The sequence below is a fragment of the Drosophila erecta genome, unplaced genomic scaffold (assembly GCF_003286155.1).
Source record: "Drosophila erecta strain 14021-0224.00,06,07 unplaced genomic scaffold, DereRS2 tig00000092-arrow-pilon, whole genome shotgun sequence".
Taxonomy (NCBI): Eukaryota; Metazoa; Arthropoda; class Insecta; order Diptera; family Drosophilidae; genus Drosophila; species Drosophila erecta.
The window spans coordinates 18,292,980-18,307,619 of NW_020825207.1; the positions used below are offsets into that span (position 1 = coordinate 18,292,980).

The following is a 14,640-nucleotide window of genomic DNA, read 5'->3' on the forward strand; positions in this document are numbered from 1 at the left end:
GTGCACCCACCTCTTATATCTTATATCTTATATCTACCTATATCGATATATACACTGATATACATACATATATATATCTATATATATTGTTTGACATGTGATCGTTCTTGTTCCTTGCAAGTTAGTCCTAAGATTTAGTTCCTTAGATTATGAACTCTTGAGTCAAACTAGAGACATTTTATTAGTTAGTTTGTACAAAATACACTGATTACAACAACTTTACATAGATTACACATATATACGCTACATGCATAGAAATAAGACCTAGCATTACACACATAGAACAGAATAAACCATATATTACAAATTAGAGTTGGGCAAACCGCAGTAGTGTTCAGTTGAACTGATATCCAAGGAGGGTAAATAAATTATTATTCCCCAGCTATTAATGTTACAAGCCCGCTGCGATCTGCCCAACTCATCCAATAACAGACCAAAACCCACTGAACAATGGCCAACAGTCCACATCCACTTCAGACACAGAATCAGAGCCAAAACATTAAACATTAAACGAATACCAATTGCAAACCGAAAACACCTTTTCCGTTTAGTTGAGAAGCAAGCTGCACGATAATGTAATGCAAAATATGTGGCAAAATGCAAGAATATGAAAAGTAACCAAACTATTATGGCACGCATACTAGAATTTGTGTATTGTGCAATGCCCGATTATATTCCATTTATCATTTGTGGCTCGCTGAGTGTTGAATCATGTAAATTGTGCCCAAACAATTTCCGACTTTAGACCACTATTTAAGTGCCAAACTTCCTAATGCACTTCGCACATTGCACCAAGCACACTGCACACTGCACACTGCACCAAAGCACTGAGACCACAAAACCGAAAACCCAAAACCGAAAACCGAAAATTCCTTAACTTCTCGTCTGCATCAGTGTCTAGAAAATTGATTTTGAATGATATTTTAATAGAGCGGCGCAAAGACAAACGCCGGAAGTGCAAAGTTCTTGGCAGCGGCATAAATATCACTTTTGGTTTCCATATTTGCACGTTTTGCATACTCCCATAATTAAAATGTAAATGGTTGTCTGTCTGTGCCACGCCACTTATTGTGGCTCAGACGGTTGCAATGAAGACAAGCCACAAAGTTATTTTGGAGCTGTTCGTAGTTTCTAGTTTGTCTAAAAGTTGAGTTGTCTTAAAGTTGAGTTGCCCGCCGAATATTGCCAAAATAGTAGAAGCCCAATTACATTGTATTCCCATTTGAATGCTGCCCAAGGCACTCATCTTGTTCCGTTGAATTAATCATTTGCCCTAGCTATTCTGCCTTTTAAATCGGCGCACTTTCAGATCCTTGGTTTCGTAGTTTATTGGGTTTTAGTTTAGTTTTACCCTCTTTATGTACCGGAGTATGCCAAATTCGAATGGTTTATGCAAATGGATGTCTGTCGTGTGTATGTAGATGTACAAGTAGTTGCCTGAATGTAACGCTTAGTTAACGTTTATTTATCATTTTGGAAGCTATGCATGCCGTGGATTTGCCACCCGTAGTAGATAGTTGGGAAATTTTTCAGCTCAAAAAGTCGTTACCAAAAAATATGCACAAATTATTGACGAACGCAAAAGGAGTCAACATTATTTGCATAAACCATTGGAAATCTGTCTTGATATTTGAATTTATGTTTTGATATTTTTATGCCTATATAAACCATGTTATACCATATGATTTAATATTATTTCGCTTTACGGCTTTTTCGTTTCATGTTACCCCTTTTACTTTGGTTTGACAAAATATCTTTCGTATTCTCTGCGCTAATTGCTGAACGCTATGACAACCAACTCTCATATCCAAAACCTTGGCTATGCATCAACATCAATGAACCCCCATAAACCCAATCAAATCAATGCACACACAAATACGTTCCGTTCCCATCTATGTAATTAGTACCAGGTGCTCCGCCTCGAAATATCACCGCCATAGCCAGCAGCTCGACGACCATATCCCTGAGCTGGCTGCCTCCGCCCGTCGAGCGGTCGAACGGCCGGATCATATACTATAAGGTGTTCTTCGTGGAGGTGGGTCGCGAAGAAGACGAGGCCACCACCTTGACCCTCAATATGACCAGCATTGTGCTGGACGAGCTGAAGCGCTGGACAGAGTACAAGATCTGGGTGCTGGCCGGCACCTCCGTCGGGGATGGGCCGCGGTCGCATCCCATCATTTTGCGCACCCAAGAGGATGGTATGTATGCCCATAACGATCTTACCTAAGCGTAAGTCCTATCGTAAAGTTCCTTTCGTTCCCCCTTCAGTTACCTAGTTTCTCTGTTTTGATTTATAATTACGTTTAACCCTACTCTTAGTTTTACACTTGTCCTAAGTTGTGTTGGCCATTTTCTTATCTCGTTACCATTATATCATCCCCTGAAAAGTATCAACCTGAAACTAATCGAACTTTGTACAATTTTTGAATTTTGATATCGGGAGCATTCACCACAGGAGCGGCTGAACACTATGGAGCGTTATCTGATATATGTGCAGATATCTATATATATATTTTTGTCAACCCAATTGAACCATTTTTATTTTACGAGGCTTGCCTCAATTACCAATTACCAATTACCAATTAGCTGTATATAAAGGTTTTGAAGCGGCTAAGATTTTGATTTGTAGTCTAGCCCAACGTATTATTTCATTGATTATTGAGTCCAAAGTCTGTCCGAAGCTGGCTAATCAGACCAGTAATAAATTCTCTGCGAAGTGTAGCATAAATCTACGGTTTTCATTTATATTTATGATCTGCAATCGCAACTGCAATGCTTTGCCATCTGGTCTGATATTTTAACCAGCATAAACCAGCATAAAAAGAATTATGATCGCCTGGGATCCATTGGATATAGATTCGTATTGTTGAGAGCAACATATTCACTGTCTTTTATCACCCAAACCTTGTCTTATTTGGTTAATATATTTATGATATTTTACGACCATCTTAAGTTAATATTTGTGAGAATTCGTTTGTATATTTCTCTGAAATTTTAAAAATCTACAAAATTATCTTATTGGCACTATGAAATTGCATATTTTTTGGCGCAATTTTTGACTACTTTTTTGCACAAAATCTCTTACGAAAAAAGAAATATCTCTTTTTAGAAGAACTCCTATGTATTGTGTACTATATGCAAGCAAACATCATTTTGTTCCTTTCACTTCTTGACTCGCAATCGTCTCGAGAAATGCACAACACCAAGATATATCTCTTAATATAACTAAAGAATCGAATTTTATAAATAACTATTTTTGAATATAATGCATCAATTGTTTGTGGTAATTTGTAAAGCACCAAAAATCGCCATGAACTCCATGTAATCTTTTTGTATTTTTGGCATTTTCATATAGTTTTTGTAAGCACAACCTTAACAACACGAACCTAATGCCCAAAACCAATACACAAATTTGATTTTAGGTTGTTTGCATTAAATATTTTATTTATTTATTTGCATAATTAAATGTATGCAATTATAAATGTAAACACAACACACGTACATACCTAAACGGAGGCTCCGGCCATAATAACCCTCCTTTCGAGCCCAATAAATTTCCCGCACATATTTCAGCTTTTTTTCCAATGTTGACTGAACGCAAATAGCGCAAAATGTTTCGCTCTATTTGTTTATTATTTTTTTCTCAGTTCACGCTCACCTGCAAACACACCTTTGCCAGTACATCTACATGTGTGATATTTACATAAGTGCATACATATTTAATAACGTTTGCAAAAGCTCGGTGTTCTATAATTTTGAGCTCTACCCCTATCTGTTTGGTTTTTGGCACACGGTTTTTGCACTTTGTCACCAGTGAAGCTCCACATATCCCCATCCCACCTCGAATGCCCCAAAAGCCCCAAAAGCCCCGCAAATGTCGCACGTTTTTAAATGGGTTTTGTTTTTTTGTACTGCTATGCAAATAGCGAATCCAGCACAGCAAATGGCAAATCCTTAAATTGATTTCTGCACAAAATTAACCGAACTTTTTATTTACGCACATAATTTTGTATATTTTGTGTTGTTGACCCACTTTATTAAGTTTTATTTGCAATCACCTGCATGTTTGCACAGTTAACACATTTGCATATTTGCAATTTTCATCGTTGGCACCTGCCCCTAACCTTTTTTGTCCGATCGAAAAGTTTTTGGTTGGTTCCATACCTTTAATACTTAATTTGTTCGAGTATTTCGTTGAACTTCAGTGTTCAAGACCAAAAATGGATCCCTCCATTCAATACATGTAGCTTTGTTCCAATCCCAATAATGATTTTATTCCCGAATTCCTTGCAATAAGAATCCATTCTGATCTAAACAACCTATACTATGTACCTTCATTTGCTTGTTAGCTGTTAACTTGCCTGTACGACAGCAACCAGTTTTCTTTATAAAGTACCTACTCAATTTGTGTGTTTAAGAGCTCAACACCATCTGAGTGTGGTGGCCTTCACTTCATTTTGATTTGGCTAAGCACTGTAAATTAAACTTACTTACTCGTAAGCACCTTTAGTGTACGTCTCACTCGCTCCTCTCGGTGTCACACTTCTGTATCTTAGCTCACTCTAGATGTTATAATAAGCCTAGTCTTAAGTCTGCAGCACCGATAGCACCGATAGCACCGCACCTTATGCACAGGCACACGCAATGCGAATTGGAAGGACACTCATGTAAATAGGTGGATGCTTTCCACAGAAATCACTTGCAGGGCGCACAGCGAGAAAATATTACTGGATTGAAGCTGTACAGACCTATAAAAATGTGGTATAACCCCTTGTGGCGGTGTTTCCATTTCACAATCGATTTCTAAGACTGCACATAACACTAATCGGCCCACATGTCGGCTACGTAACATTGCATCCCTCAAACTGAAAGGCAAATGCCTCCATTTGAAGTGAAGAATCAGCACTTGGTACTGATCTCTTCCAGTCGTATTTTCTCGCTGTGCATGAGCCCAGCAGCAGCAAGAGCAGCACCAAAGCACCGCATCGCCATCCAGCTATCTGTGACTGACTTGAATTTCGTTTTAATTGTACTCAATTTGGCATATCCAGGGGCAAACGACCACATATCTCAAACCGAACCGGACTCCTTCCGTTTCCTGCTTTGCCACTTGTAGCCAGCGGCTCACAAGCTGCAGCAGAAGCAGCTGGGCCAGCATTAAAGGTTCAGCCCATGGTAGTGGAACTGGTGCCCAGTGAGCATGCCACTGCACTTCTCTTTTTATCATGTTCTTGTACTCGCTTTAATACCCTGTACTGTGGGAGCATCATGTGTTCGCTAACAGCAAACGTCTGACGTTGATCTTCATCAGCGTGGAAATATAGACGCTGGGTAGATGGCATTCAGATTCAGAAACTTGTGTACTCATTTTATGATAAGAAGATCTATAAGAAGATCTTATATTTAGTTTTCTACGAGCTGCCATATCATCCGAAACATATTTCGTTGGCTTGGAACAGCACCGGGTATGCAATAGTCGAGAGATACGCCCATGGTCCTTCACCACTAATTTTTGTGTTTCGCATGTCGGGAGCGTATTTCGTTATGATGTGATGCGCTTGTTAGCTGCCACAGCACAAATGCAGATGCAAATGCAAATGCATCCCACCTGTCTAAAGCTGGGCACTTGCTTTTCACTCCGCCACGTGCACCGCGTCCTCCTCGTGCACCCATCTACACTCTCGCACTCGTCCTGCCCACGTATAGCCCGAAAAATACAAAGTAAAAAATAAAATAAAAAATAAATAAACCATACCGAGCACATACACCATGTACGAGTATAGAGGAAAATGTTAAAAAATGAGCACCTCGAGCATTGGAAGCTTAGCACGCGCTCCTTGCTTTGTTTGTTCCATTCAGCACGGAAAGGAGCACGGGCAAGAAATACGAAATAGGGAACACTTCTACGGTAGCATTTTAATTATTTTATATTTTTAGTGCACTGTGGGGTGTGGGCACGTGTGTGTGCAGGTGTGCGGGTAGCTCACCTGGAGTGAATGGATGTGAAATGACAAAAAATGAGACAACGCTACGCCATTTGACCCCTTCCACCTGCTTTCAGCTGAAAAAGTTAAGCAGACGAGCTGCCAGGCTGCAGGACACTAATGAAGCATAATTTAACTTTTTGCCCGGCCAGTTGCATTTGAATAATTTGTATTATGCATTTATTTAGCATTTTTAATGAACCCAAAGGCAATGGCTGAGGGCAAGGAGCCGCCGGGCGGGGAATTATCGTGCAAATAACGACTGGTACATACTCGTGTGTAATTTATGAAATGGTAAAACACATTCATTGCAGCGGATCTCAAATTTAACACTTCAGATTAACGCGTATTAAGCTGAAAATCATTAAATTATTATTACAAATTGTGATATCAACATCAGCTGTTCAAAGTTTCAAGTAAAATGTATTTTAAGGTAGTCTTAGGCTGCGTAAGTTACTGATGTACGAGTATTTTCTTAAGTCCAACTAAGGTAAGTTAAGCGTACAATTAACCGATTAATAACTATGATTGGCTGCTTTGAAGCTACAAACTACCACATAAAAAAGGAAAAGAGTTTTCAAAAGTCATAATAAAAACACTGTACAGTATCAAAACGGTGTGCCAACAAATATGTAGATTTTGTATCATGTTTTCCCTCTTCAGTTGTTCACCTTCCTTTTCCGGATTTTTTCAAACTATTTTTGTGCACTAGTTACCCTTTTTGGAACTGTATACTGTAATCTAAATACCTATATTTTATATCTTTTTTCACATACTATAAAAAACCAAATAACTTTGCTTGGCCACTCGCACCTTGCACCAATTGCTCTGTTTCGTGCACCTTTTTTTGAATGCAAATCAAAATGGAAAAAACCAAAACAAAAACAAAAATCATAAACCAAAATCTTTTTGAAACTTTTTGATGTGAATACGAAATTATTGCGAAATTTGATTTTTGAACGCAACCTTTAATGGATGGTGGTTTATATATATAATACATATAAAACATTTTAAAACTATTTAGAGAAAAAGAGTGAGTATATTTAATGGTTGACTATGTATTATGTTTAAGAATGCCCTATAGCAAGACTATTTATACTATACAATACATCTCTATTTCTATACCTATACTCTTTTTCCCAAAAACATATTTTTGAATTGGTCTAAAATAATTCGACCGATAACTAAAAAGTTCACATATATTCTGTTTTTTGATATGTTTCTCTATTTCGACGTTTTTTGATAAATCTTACCAAACCATTTAAGAGGTCGACAAGGATTTTTGATGCTCCTAAAAGCAGCACACGTGTATAAAAAATATATATAAACTATTTTTTGATTTTCCAATGTATGTTTTTTGCACACAACAAAGTAACAAATTTTTGAATGCTTACATGTTTGTTTTTGCTAAGTGAGACGAGTTGGACATCGAAATCCAAGTGTTTCCGATAGCCCATATTTTTGTGTACTTTTTTGACGCCATGCTCTTAAGCAATGGTCTATTCTATAAACTAATTTTATATCAAGGTATAATCTGCACCCCCTATAACCTGTGAGCACCAATTGAGCAACCCCTTCCATATGCAAACTATTAGCACCTAAGCAGCACTTTGGTTGTTTGGTTCCTCCAGTTCCCTCTCCTAATTTAATTTAAATCTGTTTTTGTCTGTGTTGTGGTGATGGCGTTGACTTGGAACTAGGTTTGTTCTGGCTCTGTACTTCCAACATATATCTTGTATATGTATTACTTCTAGGGTCTAATCTCTTAGTAATAGTTGCCATAGTTCTCTGTACTACAGTGCTAAGTAAGTTAGTTTTAGCCACCCTAGCCAGTAAATTGGCATAAGTTAAGCTATCTTTAATGTTAATACTTCAAGTTGTTTACACCATTGTGAGTGCTCTCATCTAATCGCCATTTTCCTCGTCGTCGCCTTTAGTGCCCGGCGACCCGCAAGATGTGAAGGCCACGCCTTTGAACTCCACATCGATCCATGTCAGCTGGAAGCCGCCTCTCGAGAAGGATCGCAATGGCATCATCCGTGGGTATCACATACACGCTCAGGAGCTGCGAGATGAGGTGAGTTCTTAGATAATATGCACTTTGATTCACTAAACACCTAAACACTAATTTCCCAACCAGGGAAAGGGATTTCTGAACGAGCCCTTCAAGTTTGATGTGGTGGACACGCTGGAGTTTAATGTGACTGGCTTGCAGCCGGATACAAAGTACTCCATTCAGGTGGCGGCATTAACTCGCAAAGGGGATGGTGACCGGAGTGCAGCGATTGTGGTGAAAACTCCTGGTGGAGTACCAGTTCGGCCAACGGTCAGTCTGAAGATCATGGAGCGGGAACCGATCGTGTCCATCGAGCTGGAATGGGAGCGTCCGGCGCAGACCTATGGCGAGCTGCGTGGCTATCGACTGCGGTGGGGCGTGAAGGACCAGGCTCTGAAGGAGGAGATGCTGTCAGGACCTCAAATGACCAAGAAACGCTTTGATAACCTGGAACGCGGAGTGGAGTACGAGTTCCGTGTGGCCGGCAGCAACCATATCGGTATTGGGCAAGAGACGGTGAAAATATTCCAGACACCAGAGGGAACACCAGGTGGACCGCCCTCGAACATCACCATTCGCTTCCAAACTCCGGATGTACTATGCGTGACCTGGGATCCACCAACCAGGGAGCACCGCAATGGCATAATCACCCGCTACGATGTGCAGTTTCACAAGAAAATCGATCATGGCCTTGGGTCCGAGCGAAACATGACCCTACGGAAGGCGGTGTTCACAAATCTGGAGGAGAACACCGAGTACATCTTTCGGGTGAGGGCTTATACGAAGCAGGGCGCAGGTCCCTTCAGCGACAAGTTAATCGTGGAGACAGAACGTGACATGGGTCGAGCACCGATGTCCCTGCAGGCAGAGGCGACCTCGGAGCAAACTGCAGAGATCTGGTGGGAACCGGTAACTAGTCGTGGCAAGTTGCTCGGCTACAAGATCTTTTACACCATGACAGCTGTCGAGGATCTGGACGATTGGCAAACGAAAACCGTTGGACTCACAGAATCCGCTGATCTTGTTAATCTTGAGAAGTTTGCCCAATACGCCGTGGCCATTGCGGCGAGGTTCAAGAACGGATTGGGACGTCTTAGTGAGAAGGTTACGGTACGAATCAAGCCGGAGGATGTGCCCCTAAATCTTCGTGCCCACGATGTCAGCACCCATTCGATGACCTTAAGTTGGTCGCCACCCATTCGCCTAACGCCAGTCAACTACAAGATCAGCTTTGATGCCATGAAGGTGTTTGTGGACTCACAAGGATTCTCCCAGACCCAGATCGTTCCCAAGCGTGAGATCATCCTTAAGCACTATGTGAAGACCCACACGATCAACGAACTCAGTCCGTTTACCACGTACAATGTGAATGTGAGTGCCATCCCCTCGGACTATTCTTACCGCCCGCCCACAAAGATCACGGTCACAACGCAAATGGCTGCACCTCAGCCAATGGTGAAGCCGGATTTCTATGGCGTTGTTAATGGCGAGGAAATTCTGGTGATACTGCCTCAGGCTTCGGAGGAATATGGACCCATTTCGCACTATTATTTGGTGGTGGTCCCGGAGGACAAGTCCAATCTGCACAAGATACCCGATCAGTTCCTTACCGATGATCTCTTGCCGGGCAGGAACAAGCCGGAGCGTCCGAATGCGCCGTACATAGCAGCCAAGTTCCCGCAGCGCTCCATTCCGTTCACATTCCACCTGGGTTCTGGTGATGACTATCACAACTTTACAAATCGCAAGTTGGAGCGAGAGAAGCGCTACCGCATCTTTGTGCGGGCGGTGGTGGATACGCCACAGAAGCACCTGTACACCTCCAGTCCCTTCTCCGAGTTCCTATCGCTGGACATGAGGGAAGCTCCGCCAGGCGAGCGGCCCCATCGACCCGATCCCAACTGGCCCGCGGAGCCGGAAGTGTCGGTGAACCGCAACAAGGACGAGCCGGAGATTCTATGGGTGGTGCTGCCCCTGATGGTTTCCACCTTCATCGTGTCCACCGCGCTGATTGTTCTCTGCGTGGTGAAGCGTCGCCGCCAGCCATGCAAGACTCCGGATCAGGCGGCCGTTACAAGGCCCCTGATGGCCGCTGACCTGGGAGCCGGACCTACTCCCAGCGATCCCGTTGACATGAGGCGCCTGAACTTCCAGACGCCCGGCATGATCTCCCATCCGCCCATACCCATATCCGAGTTTGCCAACCACATCGAACGACTTAAGTCGAATGACAATCAGAAGTTTTCTCAGGAGTACGAAAGCATTGAGCCGGGCCAGCAGTTCACCTGGGATAACTCCAATCTGGAACACAACAAGTCGAAGAACCGCTATGCCAATGTCACCGCCTACGATCATTCACGTGTCCAGTTGCCAGCCGTAGAGGGTGTGGTTGGATCGGATTACATCAATGCCAACTACTGTGACGGCTATCGGAAGCACAATGCCTATGTGGCGACCCAAGGTCCGTTGCAGGAGACCTTCGTGGACTTCTGGCGCATGTGTTGGGAACTGAAGACGGCCACCATTGTGATGATGACGCGATTGGAGGAGCGAACACGCATAAAGTGCGATCAGTATTGGCCCACTCGTGGAACGGAGACCTATGGCCAGATTTTTGTGACCATTACGGAGACACAGGAGCTGGCTACCTACAGCATCCGTACGTTCCAGTTGTGCCGGCAGGGCTTCAACGATCGTCGTGAGATCAAGCAGCTGCAGTTCACCGCCTGGCCAGATCATGGAGTTCCCGATCATCCAGCTCCCTTCCTTCAGTTCTTGCGCCGGTGTCGCGCCCTAACGCCACCGGAATCTGGGCCCGTGATCGTTCACTGCTCCGCTGGAGTGGGCCGAACTGGCTGTTACATTGTAATCGATTCGATGTTGGAACGAATGAAGCACGAGAAGATTATCGACATCTATGGGCATGTTACCTGCTTACGGGCGCAACGGAACTACATGGTGCAGACGGAGGATCAGTACATCTTCATCCATGACGCCATCTTGGAAGCCATCATATGTGGGGTAACGGAGGTGCCGGCTCGCAATCTACACACCCACCTTCAGAAGCTACTGATCACGGAACCCGGCGAAACCATCTCGGGCATGGAGGTGGAGTTCAAGAAGCTTTCTAACGTCAAGATGGACTCGTCCAAGTTCGTAACGGCCAATCTGCCGTGCAACAAGCACAAGAACCGCTTGGTCCACATTCTGCCGTACGAGTCAAGTCGCGTCTACCTGACCCCCATCCATGGAATCGAGGGAAGCGACTATGTCAACGCCAGCTTCATCGACGGCTATCGCTACCGATCCGCCTACATCGCCGCACAAGGTCCTGTGCAGGATGCCGCCGAGGACTTTTGGCGCATGCTCTGGGAGCACAACTCAACCATTGTGGTCATGCTGACCAAGCTCAAGGAAATGGGCAGGGTAAGCCCCTTCTTGCGCCATAATGCTGTGAATATTCATGTTAATTAACCACTACATCCGCAGGAGAAATGCTTCCAGTACTGGCCACATGAGCGATCCGTACGTTATCAGTATTATGTCGTGGATCCCATTGCTGAGTACAACATGCCGCAGTACAAGCTGCGTGAATTTAAGGTGAGCACCAACCACTTTCTTGTTGGTTTACAACATAAAACTAATTTAATCGCCCGAATCCTCGCCCCTAGGTCACTGATGCCCGAGATGGCTCATCGCGCACCGTCCGCCAGTTCCAGTTCATCGATTGGCCGGAGCAGGGTGTGCCCAAGTCGGGCGAAGGCTTCATCGACTTCATCGGACAGGTGCACAAGACCAAGGAGCAGTTTGGCCAGGATGGACCCATTACCGTGCACTGTTCAGCGGGCGTGGGACGTTCGGGTGTCTTTATCACTCTGAGCATCGTTCTGGAACGAATGCAGTACGAAGGAGTACTGGATGTCTTCCAGACAGTGCGCATACTGCGTTCCCAGCGTCCGGCTATGGTACAAACCGAGGTGGGTATTGCACTGTCTTCTTAATCGACGAAGGAAAATGGTGTATTTTACTTTTTATAACTCCCCAGGATCAATACCACTTCTGCTATCGTGCTGCATTGGAGTACTTGGGCTCATTCGACAACTATGCAAACTGAGGGCATTTCATAATGAGTTTGCCCGGCCTACAGAGCTAAACCTCATCGACCCTGCGTTCGTTGCATACTTATTTCGAACTCTACGCATAATACGCATTTACGATATACACGGATATCATAACTCTAAAGTATTATAGCCAGCTACTGCCCACACTTACTTAATACACCTATACTTATATACGTGGATATGTTTAGTTGATAAGTGCACCCCCGCCAGCAGGTTTTGTTACCATTACGATTCTTTGGGGGACTCGATCTTTTAATGCGTTCTATTTTACTGATAATGTAAACTAAAGAAGACTGTTACACGTTTAATTATCAAAACTTTATATATCAACCCACATGCACTTCTATGTACGTGCATCAAGATTTTGCTCGCTAATGGAGAAGGATGTCAATCAACTTGTTGTTCGTGGGGCTGGCGCCGAAATGACCATGGTGCTTCCATGGTGCGCGCCACAGGAAACCGATACATATTTGAACTAAGGACTTGGTAGCTATTAGTCTTACCGCCTAAATCGAATCTCGAACGGAAGCATAGGGTCGAAAGTAGAAGCCATTTTAAGTAAATCGAAAACTTCGGGCGTTTTGGCAGCAAAATCCAATCGCTATTATAATGTAAACACGTATGGGTAATACAATCAATCAAACACTGCTATGTTAATCAGTTTTTATGCCTCGGTTGTTGGAAACCAGTAAGAACGGTCCGTGCAATTAGTGAAAAGTCTTGCATAGCGAATATTTTATAAGGCAGATAGATTCTAAAATTAGTTTTCAAACACAACTTATGTTTTGATCTCCCCAAAAAGATGACGAACTTTATGGACTGATGGATGTCTTGGCAGCTAACAGGCATTTCAAATTTCATTGCCCGATAAGACAGACCACAGACGCAACTTCCAGCCAAGCAGCTATTGAAACTTTAACCTCATTCCCCCGACTTCTCTATTCAGTTCCCTAGTACATTCCTGTATATACCACAGTCGATACCCGAGCTAGCCACGTATTTCTGTGTAATTTAGATTGAAAAGCAGTTATTGTACCTAAGGTGTATGAAGACATAGATAATAACCAAGCGAAAAGATTAGAATGATAACTGTAGATATGTACTGTAGCATATAATTTTTACCATAAAATAGAGCGGCGCACGCGGTTATAAATATATAAATCGAGACATTGGCAATAGGTGTTAAGGTACATAATAATGTATATAATTGATAAGCTGTTTTGCAAAACGTTTGAATTCGGCCTCGTAATTATACATAAATATATAAAAAGTTAGCAAGCAAATGCTTAAAAGCAAACACTAAATTATTAGCTGAAACACGTGTTAAACAACCATAGTCATATGTAAACTAAATATTTATACGAAATAAAAGTATTTGTTATAACTACTTTAGCATGTTGCCCCTGCCAATTGGATCGGAAGTGTTAGGAAGTAGTAAATTTTGAGACGATGCTGGCCGGCTGGGCGAATTTGGAATAAAACGAAAGATACTAAATTAAACTATAGCGCTAGCAAAAATAGATGTCTAGATAAAGGTACCCCCGCAGAGAGTTGCAATCGTATTAACATAACATATACATAAATTGAAATATACGATTATGTTGTATATTACACAAATCTGCCGGCTTGTCAAATTTTGTTAAGATATAAATTGTTTTGTATGTTTTACGAAATAGAAAGATATAACAATTTTAATGGTAATACGATACACAAGCAAGCAAACAATATAATGATTATACTAATCAAGTAAACAGAAAAGCATATGTATTTCGCATTAAAGTATGGGTAAGAATGTCATATTATGTTTAAAAATACCATACAAATAATATATCATTTTCAAAAAACTGCAAACTGAATGACGAGAAATAATAAAAGATGAAATTAAAACTTGTAAGTGTCTTTAATTTTAATTATTAGTCGTAGAGTAAACGGATTTCCTAAGCTCGATGAAAAATATATGAACGGTAGAAGGAAGCGTAAAAACATTTTATGATCATATACAACGGATCATTAATTTCTTTTATAATATTCTTATAAGATTGCTCGACTGTTCCAACATGATAAAGGCTTCCGATTTTTATCAAACTAAAACACAAATTTTATTGCTCTAAAAAGTATAGACTAGTTTGCGTTTACACGGGATCGTCAAATGTCTGATTATAATCATTATACCCTCTACAAGGATATAACTAATGTAACAGCAACCAGGTAGCGCCAGCGAGCAATGGCCAAATAGTTCTCTTTTGTGCATAATTGTATCTTTCTTGAAATCCCACTTTCTGACTAAAGGGTATCTGATAGTCCAGAAAGTCTAATAGAAAGTTCACTCTACTTTTTTTTATTCGATTACATTATTACAAGGTATTCCCATTGCAAGCCACAACTTTCTCCCGAATCCACTTTTGACTACATTATAAACGAAGAAGTCTACCAGGCTAGAGAGGAAAAATTCAACTAGCATGCATGCGTTCGAGCG

General features: G+C 42.1%; 1 protein-coding gene across 8 annotated transcripts in view; it reads left to right on the forward strand.

The window, feature by feature from the left end:
• LOC6548941 (tyrosine-protein phosphatase Lar) overlaps positions 1 to 14,051 on the forward strand; it is a 118,020-nt gene extending 103,969 nt beyond the window's left edge. For 3 of the 8 annotated variants that reach the window (XM_026981052.1, XM_015156472.2, XM_015156473.2), the window contains 6 exons: positions 1,905 to 2,201; positions 7,925 to 8,064; positions 8,128 to 11,469; positions 11,533 to 11,643; positions 11,715 to 12,020; positions 12,089 to 14,002. In XM_026981052.1, the coding sequence (XP_026836853.1) occupies positions 1,905 to 2,201; positions 7,925 to 8,064; positions 8,128 to 11,469; positions 11,533 to 11,643; positions 11,715 to 12,020; positions 12,089 to 12,157 (4,265 nt within the window). In that variant the 3' untranslated portion in view covers positions 12,158 to 14,002. Of the gene's footprint in view, positions 1 to 1,904; positions 2,202 to 7,924; positions 8,065 to 8,127; positions 11,470 to 11,532; positions 11,644 to 11,714; positions 12,021 to 12,088 lie in introns of all 8 variants that reach the window. The other 5 variants (XM_015156474.2, XM_015156470.2, XM_015156469.2 and 2 more) reach the window with 2 other exon arrangements.
• Positions 14,052 to 14,640: the final 589 nt, after the last annotated feature.